Genomic DNA, 23,001 nt, shown 5'->3' with positions numbered 1-23,001 from the left:
TTCATATTTATTGTAGCCAGCCAACTGTACAATCGTTAAATGTGTGGCTTTACTGCAAATATCGAAACGCCTAAAGCTGTACAAGGTAAATCCTGGATTGAATGGTCACATAAATGGATTGAGAATTGTGATTTCAATATTGTTGGAGCAAAGCTAAATAGTATATAATATTATTATGTTTTGGTTAATTGAAAACATGAATTGAATAATTATCTGAACTTCCATGTTTAGTGCAAAAAATCTCTTTCAGAGTAATATGAAGGATGCTTCTGAAATCAAAGGCTGTATTCGCGCCGGTATAGCACTTTAAAGTCGATTCTAGAACAAGAAAAGTGCTGATAAATGGTATATGTAAAGTATCTAAAGTACTGGTAGGTATTTATATACTTAGTAAAGTGCTGTTAAAATATTGAATGACGACAAAAGTATTTCGTTACTGGGAACTTTAAAACGCGAAAATGTACGGGCACCGTAAATTGTCGCTACGACCACTGCTAACGAACATTACTACAAGGTAATCTGCGAGGAAACTTTAAGTAATCCTAGAATTGAATGTAAAATGTACATAATATGTTGCCATTACTTTCTGCATAATACTAAACATTCGGAGGTACTCACATTGGTAGGTAAAACAGAGGCGAACTCCATCTTATAAATGTTTAGTGGCGCGAAGGTGGAGCATCCTCAGGTCTTGGTGTCGACCTTCATAAGGAAGCTGTCGAGCTGGCTGTGTTCCCGAGCCACGTGTGAAGGTGCCATGGTGTGTGCTCACATATCTGAAACAAAGAAAATGGGAACTCGTTTAAAAAATAACTATAAGTTGCAATTGAACACCTTCTGCGGTAAGCGACTTTTGGCGCGGATGTTTGAAAGATGGGTGGCCGCATGGAACGGCATGGTATTTCAGTGTTTACTTTACCCAGTTACTAAAATAATGAATGTTAAAAGAGCGAGTCATGCTCGCACTCGTCGCCGTGTTTATTAAAAGTCTTCATGCAATCTCAACTTTTGAATTCTCACTGCGTTTTACGAACTAATTATAACAGGCTTTACGAAGTTTTGAAGTACGTGCGGTCTACTTTTGACAAAGTGGCCTACACTATTTAACATTTGAACAAACTTCATTACGAACTTTAAGAGACAACTTACTTAGAATATATTAAAATATGTGTTTAAGAAGTTAGATGTATTTATAAAAAGAAGACCAGATACAAAATAAAAATAATAAAATCTAAAATCACGCCTTTGTCTTATTGAACGGGTAGGCAGAGGCCATAGAGAATACTTTATTCACAACCTAATATGTCATTTAAGTTTTTAGTTATACATATAATTGAACAATAGAGGCCTCACTCCTCCCTTGTTTGGGAGGAGACCTTTGCCCAAGCAATGACGTGACTAAGGATTAAAAAGATATTGCATCTGTTTTGTATAAAAATCACATTTACAACTTCTGCAAGCATGGGATAGGTAACCAGCATCACTAATTTACAACTTACTCCGTTGCAAAAGTGTTGAACGAGTAATGAATATTTAAATAATGTCCGGGTGAAAGGTCTGTCCCGTAAGAAATCATCCAATTTAGAAGAGGTTATATTTATGGAGAATTTTTGCATTTTTTAGATGACCTTCCTGAGATTGAAGCTTCCGTGTGTTGAATTTTTAATACTTAAGGGATAACCGGTAATAAATAGCAATACAAAAATAGAACCATTAGGTGTTATAACTTACAAAGTATAGATGCTATGAGATATAGGGCCAGTTCTATTTAAATTGTAGTAGCCTAGTACTTAAAAGGTTTAACTTACGGCAAGTGATAAGCAAACACCATTTTTTAATTAAATTTTCTCATTTCGTACTTGTATTTAACGTTGTAGTAAATACATACCTAAATGAAATATAAAAATAAGCATAGCAGATGCAGTTTTTAAATGTAATAAAGATTTGCCTTTAACGACAAACCCTGGCACTGTACAAAATTAAATGAGAATTTACATTCATTGCTAAATACAATTTTCCCCCCACGGAACTGAAAAAACCAATACAATTTATCCTACCTAAACAAACTTTCAAAACTAATAATTAAAAGTGGTTCGTTGCAATACAACAATGCCTTCTATACTATTTATATTAAAGCGAGGTATGCAACGTTGCATTCCGTGAATTCGTCGACTAACTATAATTGTTGCCAGTTCACTGGAACTTTGAATGCTTGGCGTTCTGACACAAACACTCCTAGAAATTGTTTGAAAAATGCTACATAATTTTTTGAATTGTCGCGTTTACAGTGCATAGAAAGTCGTAGAAATGTTTAACGAAATGATAATGTAATTTGCTTCAATTACAAAGTTTTAAATTTTGGCTGGAATTTGAGCCGACTCTTGCTAAGATTAATGTCGGAAAAAGAGGAACCTATAAAAATGTAGTTAGTTGCCAAGCTTTTGTTTTACGTGTACCTTCGTTTTCCACCGTAGTAGTTCTAGTAATTTCAAACAACTTCAAATATGTACTTTATTAAAAACAATTATTAAATAGTAAGTCAGAATTTTTGTATCAGTATTTAGTTATTTGACAATATTTGAGCACTAATTAGTAGGTTTGACTATCATAATCGACAAATAAATACATTTAGTAAATATAATTCTATTACAACTTTCCTCACAAGCTATTTTCACCTCAATTTCCTATTGATATCCAAACTCATGGACGGCGTATTATGAATGAATACTCCACAAAGTTTGTTCGAACATCAATAACCCGTATTCGGCAGGTGCGTCAAAGCTGTATCCCTATTGGATCGGAAACTCCTTTGATTGAAATTACAGATTATTACACGAACGCTGAACGCGACATGTGTTTTCCTCCTGTGAGGTAATTTGGGTGATTTGTTTTCGTTTACTGAGCTGGAGAGATTAGAAATTTGTATAATTATAATACATCAAAAGTAGGCTTCATAATGAGCGTTTGAATTTTTTTAAACACATATATAAAAACATTAATTACTTCTATTCAATTTTGTTAATAATTCCTAATTCCTTCATTTTATTTAACCAGGGGCACTGCTAAGCTAACCTCCTTTCGTAATGAAAGAGGGCCCCTGATTCCACTCTTGCACCAATATTTACTTTTATGAAAATAAAATCTATGGCAATTTAGTATTATAGTCCAGTCATAAAGCAAGCCAAATAAAATAATAATCTAGAAAAAAATATTAGTAATAGTTGATGCTTGCCTTTCAAACTATGAGTAAGAATTATTCTATTATTATTTTTAAGATCTTCAGTAACCTTGTCATAAAAAGTGCTAGTTACGAAGGCTTTTGCGGTTAACGAGGCGAAAGTTTTACCATCTATTAGGCACTGTTCCAATCTACTAAATATGATTGAAAAATAACACCAGAATTGATATCACGAAGTTTTTATGAAGGTCGGTAAAACTACTACACAAATTGTTTCTTTGACCGCAATGTGGGATTATTTAGACTTATCTTCTATGTACTTATACTTATTAGGGTGGAGTGTTGTCTTGTTATGAAAGAAAAACATCACACTGTACGCTATTTACACTGGCCAGTACCTCGATTCTCTACCACTATGGACTACCAACAACCGGCTAGCTATCGACATTTGACATTTAGAATGTACAGCCAAAATGTTTCTTACGACACCCGTCAGAGGCGCTGATCAGATTTTCATACAAAATTTGTCGATGATAGGTCGGTTGTCGGCAGTCGATAGTAGTAGAGAATCGAGCTACAGTTCTATGTCGAAATTAACTGTACTTTACAAAAATAAGTTACTGACTGGCGTGTTTATGTCTGTTTTTATTTCTCATCTCTTTATTGTACCTTATATAAAGACGAGTTTCGAACTTAATGTATAACAGAATACGAGAATTAACGCGAACACGCAATTAACCTTCAAATGCCTAACGTTTCGGAGCAGGTTGCACTCGCTGTGGTCGCAGGCTGACTGAGAGTTTCGAACTATAACAAATAACGAAATATGCAGCTAAACCAGGAAAAAACAATTGAAGATTTAATAAATATTTCTGCTTGCTTACTCTGTGTAGGAAACGAGCCCACGACAATCACGCGCTATGGTAGCGGTGTAACGACGATCTTAGCTACCCTATAAATACGTATTTCTACCTAGAAAAGCGGTAAAATGTTATTAAAAAACAATATTTCATCTTAACGACCATTAAGAACCATTTGCGACTATTATCAAGTCGTGGCCGAGAATTTATTTACTGAAAACCGACGTCTTTTGAGTAAATGAAAAGAAAAATCTTTGTAACTATTCTTTGAACAACATACAATTGAAGGCAAGAAGTATTATAGTACATGGAACCATAAAGTCGTAAGTGCACTACAGACACTAAGAAAAATACACCTTTTCGAATGCGACATTGGATTCTTTATAAATTGTAGAGTATTTTTTCAATTCAATACATCGGAAATAACTCAAGGGTCACGTACAATTTTTCCAACTTTATTAATTCCTTCAACTTGCGTACTTGGAAGTACGCCAAATTTTCACTAAATTTCTCCGAAAATTGATTTGTACGTCATTAAAAAAGTTTTTTGAGAGTCCTTTTTTACCTTATCGGATATTTGATTGGAAATACGTTTTGAACAAACAGATTTAGGTTGCTATTATCGGTTACCTATATGAAGATTGAAATAGCCGAAATAAATTATGTATGTAGGCACAGCTACCGAAACATATTCTACCAACACGGCGAAGTCTTTCATACGAAAAGAAAAGCAATTCAAAACTTAATCACGGTTAGTCTTAAACGTAATTGTTAGTACGTACAAGAGCACTACTAACGGATTGAAGTTGGAATATAAGAATAACTATGTATTAGTTGCGAGTCTATATGTATTTTTTTTATTCACTGTTAATTACATGACTATGGGTTTAATTTTTGAAAAATAAAATTACTTATTTTTAATAAGAGGTGACTATCTTTGTGCAAAATTTTATCAAATTCGGTTGAATAATTAAGCCATAAAAGTGCAAGAGACTATCGCAATTATAATATTAGTATAGATTTGTTTGCGAGTCTAAAAACGATATTGCATAATGCAAATTATGAAAGTATAACACGATTAACAATGTCATTAAGAAAATAGCAGTACTCGTGTACTTTCTTTATCAGGCACGTGCCAATTAAAGAGTTATCACTTGTTATAGATTGATGAGCAGACGTTGATTAGTGATATAAGTTTAATGAATCCTTTAAAGATTAGTGGAAATCAAAGCTAAAAACATCGTGTGTATCTATCCAATCATGATATATTACAAAAGTATTTAATAAGCGTTGCAAAATTCCAAAATGGCTCGAGCAAAAGAGTCCAATCTTAATGTGCTATCTATCGCCCGATTCTCTATTACTATCGACTAACGACAGCGGCGTAGACGTCGAAAAATGTTGTATGTCAATCAGTTCAGCGCCTCTTGCGGGCGTCGTAAAACCTATTTTGGCAGTACATTTTTAAAGTCAAACTCTCGATCCTCGATAGCCGATTGTCGGTAGTTGATAGTTGTAGAATCGAGCTACTGTTTCCACGTTTTAAAAATCAGGTTCGAATGAGTTTGGTCGGGCAGCTTGTAAAATATCTGTTTGTTATAGTCACTGATAGAAATTGAAACTGAATACTTAATACAAATTCTTACTAATGAGCGAAAATAATAAGAAATCAACCGAAATGTATATTTTTACTCCTAATGATTTATTTTCCAAGCACTAACAAGAATCTTCAGACGTTAACATTAATTTATTCTCTTAAAGTTATTAATGAATAATTAACGAATTTAACACAATTTTTTGTTAATTGTTTCCTAATTACCGTCCATTTGGCTTCGTCACGAAATTACGTTAATTTCTTGCGAACAAGACGAATTGTTTTAGATATAAACGCTTTGTTTAGATTGTTAACGATGAACATTTTAGCTTTAAAATAATGTCCAATAGCTGTAATGGTTTTATAGTAATTTCTCGTTAAACACTCGATTTGGAATATGTTTTGTCGAAAATAATGTGATTTAATTTTTTCGTTTGACCGTCCGTGGATTTGGTCGCAAATAAAAAAAACTTGGATTTGCTAAATCTGTCGCACACTTGTCTAAATACATACATACAGTCATAATATCATGCCTGTTATAACCGTAGGTGTAGACAGAGGTGTATGAAATATAACCACGTTTTGCCGTTAACAATGTTATTAGGATATAATAGGGGGCGAGTTTATTGCCCTAAATATCATATGAATAACTTATCTTTGTCTAGAGCTCTCTTTCTCAAGCACTAAGAATTAGCTATGTGTTACGAAAATTCTCAGTCGAACGTTGAACTTAATAATAAACCAATTAAAGTTTTCAGTTAAACACACATTGTTCGTCTGGAAATCGAACCGAAAACTTCCGGTCTTAGTCGTAACTACCAATGCTGTAAATATAATATGGCTTAATAGTCAGGCAATGGACTCAAAGCCTAACCCCTCCCTCATTACGGGAGGAGACCCTTGCCCAGCAGTGGGACATTAATGGGTTACATTTATTTACATTTATTAATAGTCAGATGTTTTGTAATCAAGCAATATTATATCATGACCACTAACAAGATGGTTCGGTGGTTTCGCCAATATTCCTAATTGTATGTTTATTAGTACACACGCTCAGACAAACTTCCTTAATCATAATTAATTTGGTTAGTTAATTTGTAGCCATTATACGCTGATTGGCGTTTAAGCAACAAAGCTAATAACAATTTAACGGTAATGCTGAAATGAGCAATAATATTATTAGGTTTACTCTAATATAGTCCAGCAATTTAGTATAGAGCCTTCGAAGAAAGATACGCTGAAGGCGGAGACCTACAAAATTAAGAATTAGGCAACCAGTCACTTGGGGACTTAATACAACATGCCTGGTTGTGAAGGTAGTGTTTTTAAGGCATACAAATAAATCTTGAATATACTTTAATAAATCGTGCATTGCAAGGCACTCAATTAAATTGTCAAGCTACAAGTTTCAACTTCTCTTTCAGCCATTTACTGGTTATTTTTTAAAGCAGTTCTTAGAACCGAAATTCAATTGTTTCGGATGTAGAAACTAAGACTTTTGTAAGTTAAATTCATGTTTAAAAAGTTTCCTACCAAATAACGGACAAGGTAAAGAGACAAGGCATTAATTTTCGTAGTCAATGTCATTCTTGTACAACAACTTCCACCATTCCATAACAAACCTTGGCTTCAAATTCCTAATCTATCAAGCACTTGTCCTACTTTTCAAAACACGACCGGACCCGAAGATTCCCGAAGATACCCAAACGACAAAATGTAAAGAGCATCGAAATCAAATCAGAAATCGTTCTGCATCACGGCCAGATTTTTGGGAAGAGATTCCTTACGAACTCAAGTGTCGAAGCAATTTACTTCAAGTACCAGATATAATCCCTTCGGTATTACAGCGATCATGATTTGCATCGTGCTTTGAGAGGTAGTTAAATATTTCAGAAATCCTTAGGATTTTTTTAAGGCCGGCTTTTTGTTTTGGGTTAAAAGCGCAATTTTTTCTTGAGTTGTTTAGATATAATTTTGAAACTGGTATTTTGTATAGCAAAGTTAGGTGCTTAAATTGCTTTTTAGCAACACTTTACGCACTTTTAAGTTCTTAGTCATACAAACAAGTCGAATATTAAGGTAGAAAAACAATATTGAACAATTTATATTATAAGATAAATAGATATTTATCAATCATGTACTTTTACGTCTTGTCTTTAATGCAGCCTATAAAAATGTGTTATTAGGTAAAAGCAGTTAAAGTAGTTAGTTAGCAAAGTTAGGAAGGAGACCCTTGGCCATCAGTGGGAAAGTAATGGGTTAAAAAAAGACGTTTTCATACGCAATAACTAGTCAAAATACCTATACATAGCTGCTCCAAGATTTCCGCATTTTTATACCCCTAATCTGAATATCAAGAGGTTTATTTTTACCAAGTTATTTCCTAAATTATGCGTGTTAAAGTGTCGTACCTGCCATATTCAAATATGTATTTCCCTAAGGTTGGCCCTGAAATTAGGGACCTTCTCTGAAGAGATATTTACATACATAACATACACGAGGTTGCGCTTATGTATGGGGATGCTAAGAATGTTTACGTCCGAGGTTAGTAGTGATACAAAAATCATTTGAGATGAAGGAAAAGCTATGTATGTTTAAAGTTTTTTAGTATGTACTTTGAGATTAATATGAATAAACTTTTAAATCTTTTTGTTTATACAGGTTCAACCTTGATCAGACACAATTAAAACTAGGCTTTTTTTACTATTTTATAATTTAAACGCAATGATATTGTGATGCACTACTTTATTAATGAATATTATTATTGACTCTCACTTGTACTGTATTCATCATTATTTCTATAGATAGATAATAAACTAGGCCAATTCAAAAGTATTTAATACATTTGTATATCGCAGCAATGTACGTTGTCCAGGTTAAAAATAATATATTATTCAATATTGTTCATTAAAAATAACTCGTTCAAATGAAATGCGAATGACAAAGCACGAAAGGGTTGACTTACATTATTCTTAACTTACTACCTAGACTACTGAGGGCCTACATTTCTTTTGTATTGGACATAATCAAGCAAATTACAAATTTATTTAAAACGTAGCTTAGTACAGCTAATAAAGGCCATTAACCCCTAACTTTCTATTGTACCATAACACCCCAAATTTCGCCAGCAATCAGAGCAACTACTAAACCAGAATATAAAACCGCTTATCTTTATTCAACCCTTGAATGAAACAATACATTATGTTTTATGTCGAGGTATTTTAGACCGGGTTTAATTGAAACGCTTGTGAAGTAGTCTTCTATCGCCGTAAGGGATGTAGCGTGATAATGACAAATCATCACTACATAGTATAAAACAAAGTCGCCCATTTTGTCTGTAGTCCCTTCGTATGCATAAAACTTTAAAACTACGCAACGGATTTTGATGCGGTTTTCACTAATAGAAAGAGTATTTTCTCCGACAGGTTTTTATATATAATTGAAATACATTGAAACTATATTAGCTGAGTTATAGCGATTTATGTCCAAGAAGTCAGAAAAAAAACTTAATTGAAGATTGCATTTGTGCGTGCGCCGCTTATACCGTTGGATACAAGTAAGAACAATGTATAGCAAAAACATTGGTCTTTATTAGTTCTACAAAAAAGTCCGCGATGACATATATCCAGCTTTTTTATTTCAGTCACAAAAACTACTTTTCTGTATTAAAAAAACATTTAATTCGTTGGGTGATGTTTAACTGGTGATATAACCAATAATACATATATCCTTATCAAAATAAGTAAGTTCATCATCACGAGCATTTAATTTAGATTATTTTTGCAGTTTACAGTGTGTTATTTAGACATATAGTTTAGGAGATATCACGATATTAGTATTGCGGCACGGTACGGGCCGGCCGCGGCGGCGGGGGCAGCGTCCCTATAAATAGCGCGTCGGCGGCAGCTACTTTGTTTGTAGGCGACTTTGTTTGTATTGTCTAATGACAAAAAAGCTGTGAACGTTGTATATAAAGACATTCTGTAATATAATAATTGTTGTAAAGATAAAATAAAAATGTAAAAAGTAAATAAGTTTAAAATGTAGGTACACAACGTTAATCTTCTAAAAATTAATTGTTTTAAGTAAATAAAAAGTAAAAAAAAGTCCATAAGGAATATAAAAGATACAAAAAGTACTAAATCAAAAATTAAAATAGATAGTGTACCTACATAAATAAAGTACAATCTAATACATAAAAAAGGTAAAGAAAAAAAAAATAAAATAAAAGGAAAATAAAAAAAAATAACATGTATATCTACCTACAGGTAGTTTTTAATTGTAGATAGTCTTTAATTTTAAATATATGGGAAACCTTTCTCATCGTTAAAATGAAAATGTATGTATACCTTATATTATATTTCAAAAAATGTAGACAAAGTTAATCTTCTAAAAATAAATGTAAATAAAAAAATAAGTAAAAGTAATAAAATGTAGAATGTAAATAATTTAAAAAGTAAACAAGAAAATAATAGTTAGATGTATATAACAAAAGTAGGTAAGTACATAAAAAAAAAAACAAAAAATATAAAAAAAACGGTACATAAAAAATAAATAATATTAAAAAGTAGGTACTACGACTTTGATCTATACATATTGTACAAAAAAAAATCTGTACATTACTTAAATATTTTTTCCAAAAACTGATAGGGGGGGCGATCAAAGAAGAGTCACAGAAACCAAAAAACATTTTAATATTTTAAACGCGGTTAAGGGAAAGAGAAGTTATTGTGAATTGAAAATTAGTATCCAATATGAGTTGGTGCGTTGACTGTATTTGTCGAAGTAGCGGGATACACGCAAACGAAGTTGCGCGGGTCAGCTAGTATCGATATATAAAAACAATTGCGTATAGAAATATCGATATTTTGTATATATATATTGATACAAAGGCAATCCAAATTGCTTTAAGAAAGTGACAACGCTTTATTATTGCGCCATGTATAATATAACAATGTTTCCTTTTAACAGTGGAAGTTCTATCTCTTTAGCATGTCAAGATACGGTCCCAATAGTCAATAGTTACTACTAACATAAAAATACCTTTGTTGACTAAATTATATGAGTTTTTTTTAAACAGATTATGATTGTTGAACATATCTCTTTGATTGTTGAACATTACTTATAATACTATAGGTAGTTGGGTGGTTTATAATAGCAAAAAATACAGTAAAAGTCCATTTTTTACTATTAAAACATTTGTTTTTGTTTCTGAAGCATCGATGGTATCGCTTGCATCCCTAAACGTCGTAGGCCACGTTTATAGACTGTAAAGTTCAACGTTTTAATATTACTGTAATGGAGATAATAGAGTTCGTAATTGCTGGAGAGATAAGATTTTTAGATTGCTATGAAAATGAGTGAGGGGTAAAGTTTAGTTTGGCCTTGAATTGAGAAGGCTTAAAGCTAAAGTTATTGTTATAAGTATAGTAATAAGCAATTTGAGATTTTTAGAATTATTATATCTCGACTTTTTCCCATAGAAGTAGGTAGAGACCAACTAACGTCCCTGGGTACGATCTTTACAAACTTCCCTGGCCTCATTCTCATCCATACAGGACTGCCGGTTACGAGTACTACGCACCTGACGTTTTTCAAGATATCGCCGATGTGATCTGTTTATTGACATGTTTTGAACATTTTAAGATGAAAATAACAGGCAAGGATGTAGCAACAAAAGAACTAGTAATAATAATCCTTTATTGAATTTTTTTTTGGTGTTGCAAGTTAACTTTAGAACGTTTTAAAGTTACTAGACAATATACATAATAAAAATGAACAAGCTTAAGATAAAAAGCCAAAAAAATATAATCAAAGTAATAAAAAAATATAAAACTTAGAATTTTACAGTGTTGCCATATTATTTCAAATTCATCACAAATTATGACAATAAACACTATTTTTATAGGCAGTAAAACTCCATCAAAATGCTGTTTGTTTATTAAAATAAAGAACAGGCGACTTCTAAATAAACCTAGACGTCATTAAAAGTAAAGAAAAAAATACAACTCAGCCTAATACGAAAAGTTTGTTCGTTTGTTTGTTTGTTTGTTATGTGTCCTTTTTAAATTAAACTCTTTTAGGTTTTTCTCTTTAATTGCCACTCTGAAGTTTGTTATGAAACGTACTTAAATATTTTTGTTTTCATAATTCTGTTGGCAAACAAGAACGGCTTACGAAACCGTAAGCTTGTTGAACAGCTTCAAATAATCTGTTTATATTTTCTAGTGTTTCACTAAAGAGTTCGATAGTAAACCTTTGTCTGGTAGATATTTGCTATAGTTTATAGTATCGCGACTCGCGGGTTAGACTCATCTAAATTAACCTAAAATTGACACTACGTTTGAAGTAAACAAGATAGTTTAGAAGCAGTATTTAAAAAATTGAGGTAGTCAGTTCAGTGGTTATGTGTTCTCCGGTTTATTCGCCTTTGGCATGGTTCCGCTTGTTCTTCATGAGAAAAGTGAAATACGGACATTAAATGAAAAACCGAATGGCAATTCTGAAATACGTCAGGAGAGGAGAGATACAAGGCTCTCTATTAATTATTGGACCATATTATTTTCATGATTATAAGACCCTCGCAAGTTTATATAATTTTCTCAATTATTCTCCTTCCTGCTTCAGCCAATTCTGAACCCGTAGTGTACATAATTAATTTCCTAATTATTCTGTGTTTACTTACAATATTACATCGTATTTAACCACCTGTTTTGTCAATACAAAGATCAATTATAGGATTAGAGTATCGGATCCATTACGGCATATTGGTCTCACGCAGGTAGCCCCAATTAATGCTTTGTAAGAGGTTTAGTACCTAATACCTTGTAAGTCAATAATGTCGTAGTTACAAGATCTAAAGACAATACGTGGTATGATATTCATATTTTCCATGTCACTGTAAATGTAATATGCATAAGTCAAAAGATACTAGTTGTCAACCGCGACTTCGTCTACTTGTCCGTTAATGCTGATTTCTTAATAACGGTATTATTAGTGATTACGTTCAATTTTAAATTATTTTACCTGTAATACCAGAATATTCAATTCGGTTTAAATCAATAAGGTATCTAAAATGTTTCTTATAGGAACAATATTCGGAAATTTTTGAACACAAACGAAACTGCCGGCTAGAATTATGTTCGAAAACTATTTGTGAAAATACTTTGCTAAAACGCTAGTAATTCCTACCGATGGCCTCACAAAGGACTACAAAAATCTCAAATTAGGCTTTATTCCTCAAAGTTTAGTAAGAATTTCTAGGTAACTACGCAATAGGTTAATAGAAAGACTAAAATGACCGCAGGGATTTCGTACTTTCAAGGACTTTTGTGACTAAAGAAGAATAACTTTCTCTTGAAATGAGATAAAGTCGTATTAAATTAGACTAAGCATGAAACCTGAGTGTAGTCGTTTATGAAACAGAAATAAATGAGTAGTGGTAGTTTGTTTTAATTATATTTCAGTTTTGGAAATAATAATTTAACAGTCATGTTTTGACAGTAATTTTATTTTGTCTTGCTCAACACCTCCGAGATATATGTATAAGGCTGACTATCCTACAAACTAAATATACAGATGGAAATACAAATTAGAATCTGTGCGGTGAAAGAATTGTACTACTAAAATAGTTTTATCATATCGCTCATTTGGAGCGACAGTGACGTATCTGCAAAAAAATGCAAAACTGACCTGAGTATACCAAAATGATCCCCATAGTCTGTCTTTAACTATGGGGATCATTTTGGTATACTTAGGTCAGTTTTGCATTTTTTTGCAGATACGTCACTGTCGCTCCAAATGAGCGATATATCAACCACTAGAGCAGCTCGTCAAATATTAAATTAGGACATACCTTACAATCACAGCGTCAACAGTAGAAAGTATAAGTATAACAAGTTGTTAATTTACATCAAATACCTATACTATATACTTACCTACCGTGGCTACCGTACTATATATACTATACTATATTATCAAAGTTAAAGTTCCTATCCAAGTAACCAACCAGCAGCTTGCCTATTTCGATAAACGCGTTCTTCCCACACACAAGTCTCTAATCATTTTAGATTCCAAACATTCACTGTACCTTATTTTCTGATTACGACCATGTTTGCCTTTCTTATTTCCTCTGGAACATCTAACGTGATCCCGGGCTCCTGTCACCCCTCATTTTTCGCTAAATCTTCTACATTTTGCCCCGGACCTTTATGAATCCCGATAATAAGATTACACGTAGCGTCGAGCTCATGTCACTGTAACTTAATTCCATCCATTATTTACGTTGAAAATTGAACTGCAATTTCTAAAAATAACCACCTTTGTGCACTTTATAAAGTTTATTAAGTAGATAAGTTGTCTAGACTACTATTTTTAGCGGTTGCACCGTGAGGGTTTATAACGTAAGCTTGGGTGAATAGAGTTTGCGACTTTTTATAGTTTTTGTAAATTAGTTTTTGAAATATTGTAGAGATTCTTTATTATTATGTGAATAAAGACTCGCAATGTCTTATTTTCTACTTAAAAGCGTGATTAGGTGTACCTGAGAGTTTTATGTAATCATTAATGTAATAAGGTTATTGATTTCTGATTTCTGCATCTGATAAATAATGTCTGATTCATATCCACCACCAGAATTTAAGGTACTAAAATTAAAGCGCATACAACAATGTGTTATATTCCTCGTGTTGAGAGAATTCACAAAAAAAAAATAACATTACATTCCCATTTCACGATAAATCAAAACACCATTAAAATGTTTTACATTTCCTTTTAGATTGATGGAACATCCAACGTTTACGGATAACGTCGAGGTAAAGCGAGATCCATGCGGGCGACGAACGAGATCGTGCGAAGTGTTCGCAAAGAATGGGATATAATAAAGTAATTTAAAATTGCTTTTATAACCGTTGTGTACCTTCACATAAAAGCTTTTCAATCTTTTATTGCACTAAGTCCCATATCACACGGCTCCAGACTGTGAATTTTCTTTGAAGTATTACCATGATTTACGATGTGGAGTTCGACTTTTGCAAATCTGCATTGGTGTTTTGAAAGATGAATAAAATATACATTTTAAAATAAATTGCTCATGCCATAGGATTGATTTTTATATCCTGAAATATTTTGTCAGATTCTTTATAATTATATTAGTCTACCAAACCAAAAATACGTAAGTTGAGCTAAGACTGGATGGATTAATAAGATTTTGCTTTTTGATTTTGATTCACGCACGAGTCAAAAAATCTGTAAATCATTGATACACATAATAATAGTATACGACTTTTACTGAATCAAATTTGAAACGAATCTCCACTCAAACGTAAAACTATACTCACGGTACATTTTGAGCCGTAAAACATATTTAACTTGATACAACAGAAGCAATTTTGTTCACTCAATTCCGATACATCACACCCCCATGACTCCCATTTAATTTTGTTCCCAAGGACACTTTTTCACTCAACAACCTACACGAAATCAAACTCCGGAAATACCGATTTTCCACCGATTACATTTTGCATTTATATAAATATCGTTGATACATAAAATTGATCACAAAATCTTTGAAAAGGTTATCGTGACGTGTTCGTGTAATAAACCCTTCGATATTTTGATAGAAAGATACCAAAATACGTGTAAAGGTTTTGTGTAGTATATACTTCCTCCTCCACTATATATATATAGTATAAAACAAAGTCGCCCATTTTGTCTGTAGTCCCTTCGTATGCATAAAACTTTAAAACTACGCAACGGATTTTGATGCGGTTTACACTAATAGAAAGAGTATTTTCTCCGACAGGTTTTTATATATAATTGAAATACATTGAAACTATATTAGCTGAGTTATAGCGATTTATGTCCAAGAAGTCAGAAAAAAAATCTAATTGAAGATTGCATTTGTGCGTGCGCCGCTTATACCGTTGGATACAAGTAAGAACAATGTATAGCAAAAACATTGGTCTTTATTAGTTCTACAAAAAAGTCCGCGATGACATATATCCAGCTTTTTTATTTAAGTCACAAAAACTACTTTTCTGTATTAAAAAAACATTTAATTCGTTGGGTGATGTTTAACTGGTGATATAACCAATAATACATATATCCTTATCAAAATAAGTAAGTTCATCATCACGAGCATTTAATTTAGATTATTTTTGCAGTTTACAGTGTGTTATTTAGACATATAGTTTAGGAGATATCACGATATTAGTATTGCGGCACGGTACGGGCCGGCCGCGGCGGCGGGGGCAGCGTCCCTATAAATAGCGCGTCGGCGGCAGCGGCTCCTCATTAGCACTTTGAAATTGGAAGCGATCGGACGCGTTTATTTATCGCAGCTCTTTGAGAAAAATAAAACGTGCTTTTCAGCACGACATGATTGTTTGTTTGAATGCGCTAATCTCAGAATCTACTGGTCCGATTTGAAAAATTCTTTCAGTGTTACATAGCCCATTTATCGAGGAAGGCTATCCATACTAATATTATAAATGCGAAAGTAACTCTGTCTGTCTGTCTGTCTGTCTGTCTGCTACTCAATCACGCCTAAACTACTGAACAAATTTGCATGAAATTTGGTATGGAGATATTTTGATACCCGAGAAAGGACATAGGCTACTTTTTACCCCGGGAAAATGACGCATTTCCCGGGAAAAATCAGGTGGCGAACGAAGTCGCGAACAATCAATATTATAATGACATTAAATTAACAAAATTCCGTTGTCATGGCAACTGTTTTAATGGCGGATATGCCTTAGCTCGACTTCGTTATATTAAGAGATATAAATAATTTTGAGGATATTTTTCGTGAAAAAAAAGCACATTTTATATCATCACGCTACGACCAATAGGAGTAGAGTAACAGAAAATTCTGACCCATTCTCTCTTATGTGACGCAAGCGAAGTTGCGCGGGTCAGCTAGTATGATATAAAAATAAATACATATAAAAAGAGAAGGGAAGAGTCTTTTGTTGGCATAAGTATGATTTTTTAAACTAAAATTCTCATTTTTGTCATTCCAGCTTTTGATCTTTGATTTAGTACAGGTAGATTCAATTACTGGAAATATTTTTCCTCTTATGCATATCACTTTGGAAGGTAGATGAACTCTATTATCGCCGCTTGACTGGGTCATGCACTATATTATATCATTGTCGGAGAAAATTTATCACACGGTGCAAGTACGTGTGCATTATCAAAATTTCAGCTGATCTTTACGGCGCCGTACATATACAAATTTGTATCCCTTATTTAAACGCTTAGAACTCAAATGTTGAAAAAAGTAAGTAGCCTACATTTGATCCCGGACAACGATGTTAAATCTTATCGAAAGCGGTTAGTGGTTTATATTTAAAAAAGGCACATAAACTTTCGCGTTTATAATGTTAATAAGGATAAAAACTCACAAGCACAATACACAACACACTTCACTCGGGCACATTTTTTGGACAACTAACCCAAAACATGAGACAACTTTTACCTCACACAGATACCAATTCACTTAACTTATCAATCCTAATTGCTTACACTTAAAATGTAATTAAAGCTTTCGAACAACACGGCTCTTAAGTCTTTTTAGCGATAAAACGGTCGTAAAATACAAGTGAATACCTATATAATCTCGGAGGAACCTCAGGGGAATGCAATTACAGCTTTGTGAAGGAAGAAGTACTCTTATCACGTTAAAATGGGAAGTGACGAGCAATTTTAAGGATTTCCTCGCGTATAATATACCTGTGTGTGTTTTTATTGAGTTCTTTTGTGTGTAAATTGTATATTTTAAAGGGAAATAAGCTGTTTTATCAGCAAAGATTCTGTATTTAAAGCAAAATCAAGATTTCTCAAACAGCTCATAAGACGAAGTAAAGGTTTGGTGTTGAAAGTAATGTCGAAATTTGCAATAAAAATAGATGAAAATGCGGAAGACTGTTTATTCCGAGCTTTACCATAAATAATCATTATTGCGTATATTATTTCATCCAACATTGGACTAAATTGTTTCTTCAATATGCATTTACTTACGTTGAATTAAACAATGTTGATATAAAGACTTGTTGTCGTGCAACTAATGTTGTTGCAAAAAAAATATGTTGTAATAAACACAAATAAATTAACAAACCTTCTCTTTTAATCGTCGCTAAAATACTCTTAATATTTTAGCGACGATAATAAATTAATACCTGCTATTACTTCTATCTTGAACTTACTATTACTAGTGTATCCTTTTCGTATCAATGTCAAATAACAATTTAAACAGTAACCAATCCACTTAATTTGCTTTATCGCAAAGTTCACCTTCATCAAACGAACTAAAGTACTAAATTGATTAGCGGTTTACTACAAATTCGCATCAGGTGTTTGTAATGGACATCAGCTATACATCACATTGCGGTTTTCTAACCTTCAAATAGATCAAAATGTCAATTATTTTATATGTTTTACAATGATTATTTAGAATAATTAATGAGAGGGTAAAGTTGTTGTAGTGGGTTTTTAATTGTTGTTCAGGAGAATAGATTGCTATGTAATTATAATAAGTAGATTTTATGTAATTATTATAGAATTATATTGAGCAAAGCAATAAATGTAAACCAAGAAAGTAAAGCGGACTGTTTAGTATAGATATACGACTAGAATCACTGAGCTTTGAATTTTACACATAGGGTGAGTAGACGCTAAGAAACCGGTGAGTTTAATGAAGGTGGTTCCACAAGCTATAAGTATATGTTTCCAAACATATTTTTCTACCATTCATCCCACATAGATAGTAAAAATTAATATCGTACCTTTAGTGAAATAAAGGCGCCAGGAACGTGATTTAGATTCAATGTTAAGTCATTCTTCCTCTGAAGATGCGATATGATATCTTTGAGTATCTTCAAGAATATATAGTTATAGTAATGATATAATTGTGTCATACAACCTATTGCAACAGTATTATCAAATAACAATGACATCCATGTAGGGTGAACGCTCCATTTCCCGTCCGCATGACTATACCCGTTAATTACGTTACACAATAGCTGCGGTAAATGATAGGGTAACAAGATTACACGATGATAGTGTAACTACACATAGTGTCAGTGTTGTTGACTTACTGTATAGTGGCACTGAATATTAATTTCTGAGAAAATGTTAGTCAAAATTAAGGTATTTATGATCGACCGCCGTTGAAATATTGGCATGAATTAGCTCCTAGCATATGGTAAGCCAGAGGATATATTATATATTATGTGTCTTAGTGCATAACAAATACCAGTAAGTGAAAGTAGTCTCAAAAAAGTGCATATTTTATAGAAGAAAATTCTAGGGTGAAGCAGTATTGAGAACAATTGTTACCCCTCGTTAGGTTTTAAACTCTCTTACATACTTTTGACTACGATTTCTATAAATTTACACTTTGTAGAAGAAACCTGGGCCATAAAGATGAATCTTAATTCAAAGAAATAATGTATAGCTATAGACTTCGACAAAAAAATAAATAAACTTATACCTAATATTTGTATTGGTTCATATTATTATGCTAGACTTTACTTCAAAATAGGTCAAAGGAGACTACAAAAAGTCATTTACTCGATGTATATGAATGTCATAATCTAGAACGAGTAGTACCCTTTTCAACAAAAGTATCTCTATCAGTCCTTTCATACATTTTTTATTGGATACCTTTATAAAAGTACCTACGTTATGTAAGTAAATATAAACTTTTATTCATATTACGTATAACTGGAACATGTGCCCTAAATTATTCAAATATTCAAATCAGGTTATAATACAAAAATACAGAGAAATAATAACGTAATAGTTTATTTTTCCTTCTATAAAACTTTTTGGTTCAATTCTGTATTGAATGTTTTATAAAATAATATGGAGAAGGGAAAATATATATCTTGGTATTTTAGAAAAATATATTCTTCGTTTTTATAGGTGAATAATTTTTAAGAGAGACTAGTGTTTGCCAAAAAAATAGTGGTGAAAGAGTTAAAGTGTGTGGTGAATTTAAGTTGTATCTTTCCTTACTACATTTGTAGTTTCGTAATGTGCCCGGTATTATGGCAAATAATATTCGTTCCTTTTTTCATAGGACTAACATTGTAAACTGTTTAAAGCAAGTGTATTTCATATTCCTTTTAAAATAGTAAATAAAAATAAATAATATAGGTTTTGATATAATTTTGATCCATAATTCCCCGAAGAGGGTGATTAAATCCATTCATTAGCAACATCTCAATCAAGATACCTCAAATTGTGCATGTAAATCTTAGATTTAAATCTCTTAAAACCAACGATTACTCGTGTTAATGTTGGTAATTAAACAAAATGGCCGCCAAATGTATATTGTATTTAACCTTATATCTTAAAGAAAGGTTAATTGTTGCTGTTAACCGCTCGTTAGCGATTATATGATCCATTTAACTGAATGTTTTTGTTAAACGATTTGATTTTATTTTGATGTTGTTGTTTATCGATGCCTAGCTGTTGCCCGCGACTCTGTCTGAGGATTTTAGTCATATGGCTTATTGTTTAGTCATATGGCTTATTACCAGCGTATTTCCCACGCGATCCTGGGATTTAATCTATTATGTATGAGTGTTTTTTGAGATTTCTTACTATCTTTGTACAAAATTTTATCCAAATCCAATTTTTAGACATGAACCAGAGATTTACAGACATGCTGTTTGTGTTACGCTCGCATATATTATGTAAGAAGGGATTAAGCCTTACCTATATTTTAAAGAAAAGTTAATGACACTGTTAACCGCTCGTTAGCGATTATATGGTCTATTTAACTGAATGATTCAGTTAAGCGTTTCTATTTCGATTTGATGTTGTTGTTTATTGATGCTTATTCGCAGAAAGTTTTGATGGACATGCAATCAAATGGTGATTTGTTTTAGAACATTCTTAATGGTAGCCCAAAGTGTAGTGATATGTTCGGTACTAATATTATACCTTAGTTCAAAAGTTGGGATGGATGTTTGTTCCTCAATCACGCCAAAAGAATTGAACAGATTGTTTAGGACTAGTTTCAAACTTGGATTGGATTGGATTGTAAATTTTAAAGCGGGAAATCGTATAAGTGGGTAAAAATACGCCTCATCTAGCACACCCGAATAAAAAATGCAAGCAATTATATTGTCTAGTCCATATTAAAACTACCTAAAGTATCTTAGCTAGTAGCTACATAATACAAAATGCACGTTTGAAACAAGCTAATAAAGCAATTTATAAACCACAAGTTCTTAACCACCGAGCTACCTAACGTAGATTTATTCCGGCCCACACTTAGGTATTAAATCCTGTCTAGTATATTGGGTGTCAGGACTTCCAAGCCATTATTTACCCAGAGTTAGCGCTCGTGGACTCAAGCTATCTATATTTATGCCATATTCACCTTTTATTTATTACCCTAGTTATCAACACGTGTACTTTATTTATGGACGATAATATGTTTGTGTGGATTATGTTGATAATGTTGGATCAAATTAACGGGAATAAGTGGAAAATTAGGTAGTGTTATCACTGTTATTGTAGAGGAGAAGGTGGGTTCAGTTCCCATGCGAAATAACATTTTTTTTTGTGAAGTAGTACCTTTTATAGACACCGACAAAAGAATAGAGTTCTCACTTCAGTAATGTTTGTTTTTCAGATTGACTGTTACCGTCTATTCTTAAAACAAAAAGTTGTTAGAAAATAAAAAAGAAAAAGTTTATAGCTCCATAAAAAGTCCCACATAAATTATCGAGGTTATTGGATTTAAAGAAATCGACGTTAAGCCATATGACGACATACTAGCAGAACTATGTGTATCATTCCTGACACACATTTCCAATTCCATTAAACATTTTTATTCATTCTCGTTATCTTAATATAAGCCTTGGAGCTTATGAAACTCATCCATATTTTATTTGGCATCGGAATGCAAGCGCTGAAATAAATTCGGTAAAAGCACGAACGTTTCCGGAGATAGCCGAACGTCCACGATCACAATTGCTTTCAGAGCGGCCCGCATTCTTTCCGATGCGAATTCGGTTGGAATGCTTTCGTGTGGATACTAAAGAATTTCTGCAGTATTGGGAAAATATATCTTTAGGGTCCCTTAAGTCTGCACGAAAAGGCTAAATTCTTAGATTCCTTCATCTCAATTTTCAAGGTTATCTGGTTGGTTTGTTTTTGGTCCATGTTAGGTCTCTAATTAGTAAAGTACATAATTAGTTTTTGCTTGGAGGTAAAAAAAAACGTTTCTATAAATGAGATTAGCCTGCCATTGACTAAAATATATGTTTATAATTATATGGGAAAAACAACCGAACGCAGAGACGTATAGCTCAATTTTAAGTCACCTTTCATTGTCATACTGTCTTTATCAATTTCCGTCACAACGCAAATACTTTCGAGCATCACTTATAGACACTCATATGATAAACTTAATACATACTTATCTTTGCAGTTACTTTCGTAAATTATTAAAGTCAATAGCTACTGAACTTTGTAAATCCGTACGGAACTGCTCAGACACAGTCATACTCAACAATACCGATTTTTCGGATACTACGAGTGTATCTGAAAATATCCGGAGTATTCGTGCGCAAGTTAACGCTGTGTTCGACGCGTTGGATTGTGATATGGATAGTGTCATCGATATAATACGTAGTTAAGGAAAACACTTGTATGTCACAGTCGATAATAGAGAAATATGATATTGTTTCGGGAGTCTGTGAGGTAGAGAATGTGTGTGATTGCTCAATTTGATGCAATTGTTTTAGAGTTGTTAGATACAAGATTTGGTTTTAATTTCTGAGTTGTTCTGCAAGATTTGGTGTATAGTCCTTTTTCTCTTTTTTAAAGACAACTCCCGCACCAATCACTGCTCTTGTCTCAACGGACACAATGTACAACAAGACCCAAAACATCTGTTTGTGGTACGCACAAATAATTGTTCCGTGTGCACTTAACACTACTGCGCCGCGGTGCCGTCAATCAATATTTTGAGAATTGCTTCTTTTGCTGTACCATACACGAGTATGTAACTTCTAGTAGACAACCAGACAGTCCATAGAATAGGAAGTTTTTAGTGTAGTAGTAATTAATGGGTACCATTTTAATTTCTACGTTCAGTACCAAACCTTCCAGATGAGTCAGTAAATATAAACCTACACAACATTAAAATATTACCAAAAAAACAAAAGGTAACCGACATCAAGCATTCCCAATTCCCAAATATTTTTAGACACGAAATAGAATATTATTTGAGTGAACATTATAGCGGGTGACTGGGTCTAGATGTTGAAGCGTTATTTCAAAGGTGTTAATAGTCGCTTGACTGATTCCCGTGCTCCGCTGTGGAATGTTCCTTAGGTAATTTGTGT

The 23,001-nt window shown here is 32.9% G+C and overlaps 1 protein-coding gene across 1 annotated transcript in view; it reads right to left on the bottom strand.

The window, feature by feature from the left end:
- Window positions 1–23,001, bottom strand: part of LOC142983544 (dopamine receptor 1-like) — a 116,855-nt gene that overhangs the window by 17,679 nt on the left and 76,175 nt on the right. Inside the window, exon 3 of the mRNA XM_076130471.1 lies at window positions 619–776. Coding sequence (XP_075986586.1) covers window positions 619–648 — 30 coding nt within the window. The 5' untranslated portion in view covers window positions 649–776. The remainder of the gene's footprint in view (window positions 1–618; window positions 777–23,001) is intronic.

Source organism: Anticarsia gemmatalis, chromosome 24, assembly GCF_050436995.1.
Source record: "Anticarsia gemmatalis isolate Benzon Research Colony breed Stoneville strain chromosome 24, ilAntGemm2 primary, whole genome shotgun sequence".
Lineage (NCBI taxonomy): Eukaryota > Metazoa > Arthropoda > Insecta > Lepidoptera > Erebidae > Anticarsia > Anticarsia gemmatalis.
The sequence above is the reverse complement of the archived record's forward strand: the minus strand, read 5'-3'. Positions and strand labels throughout refer to the sequence as shown.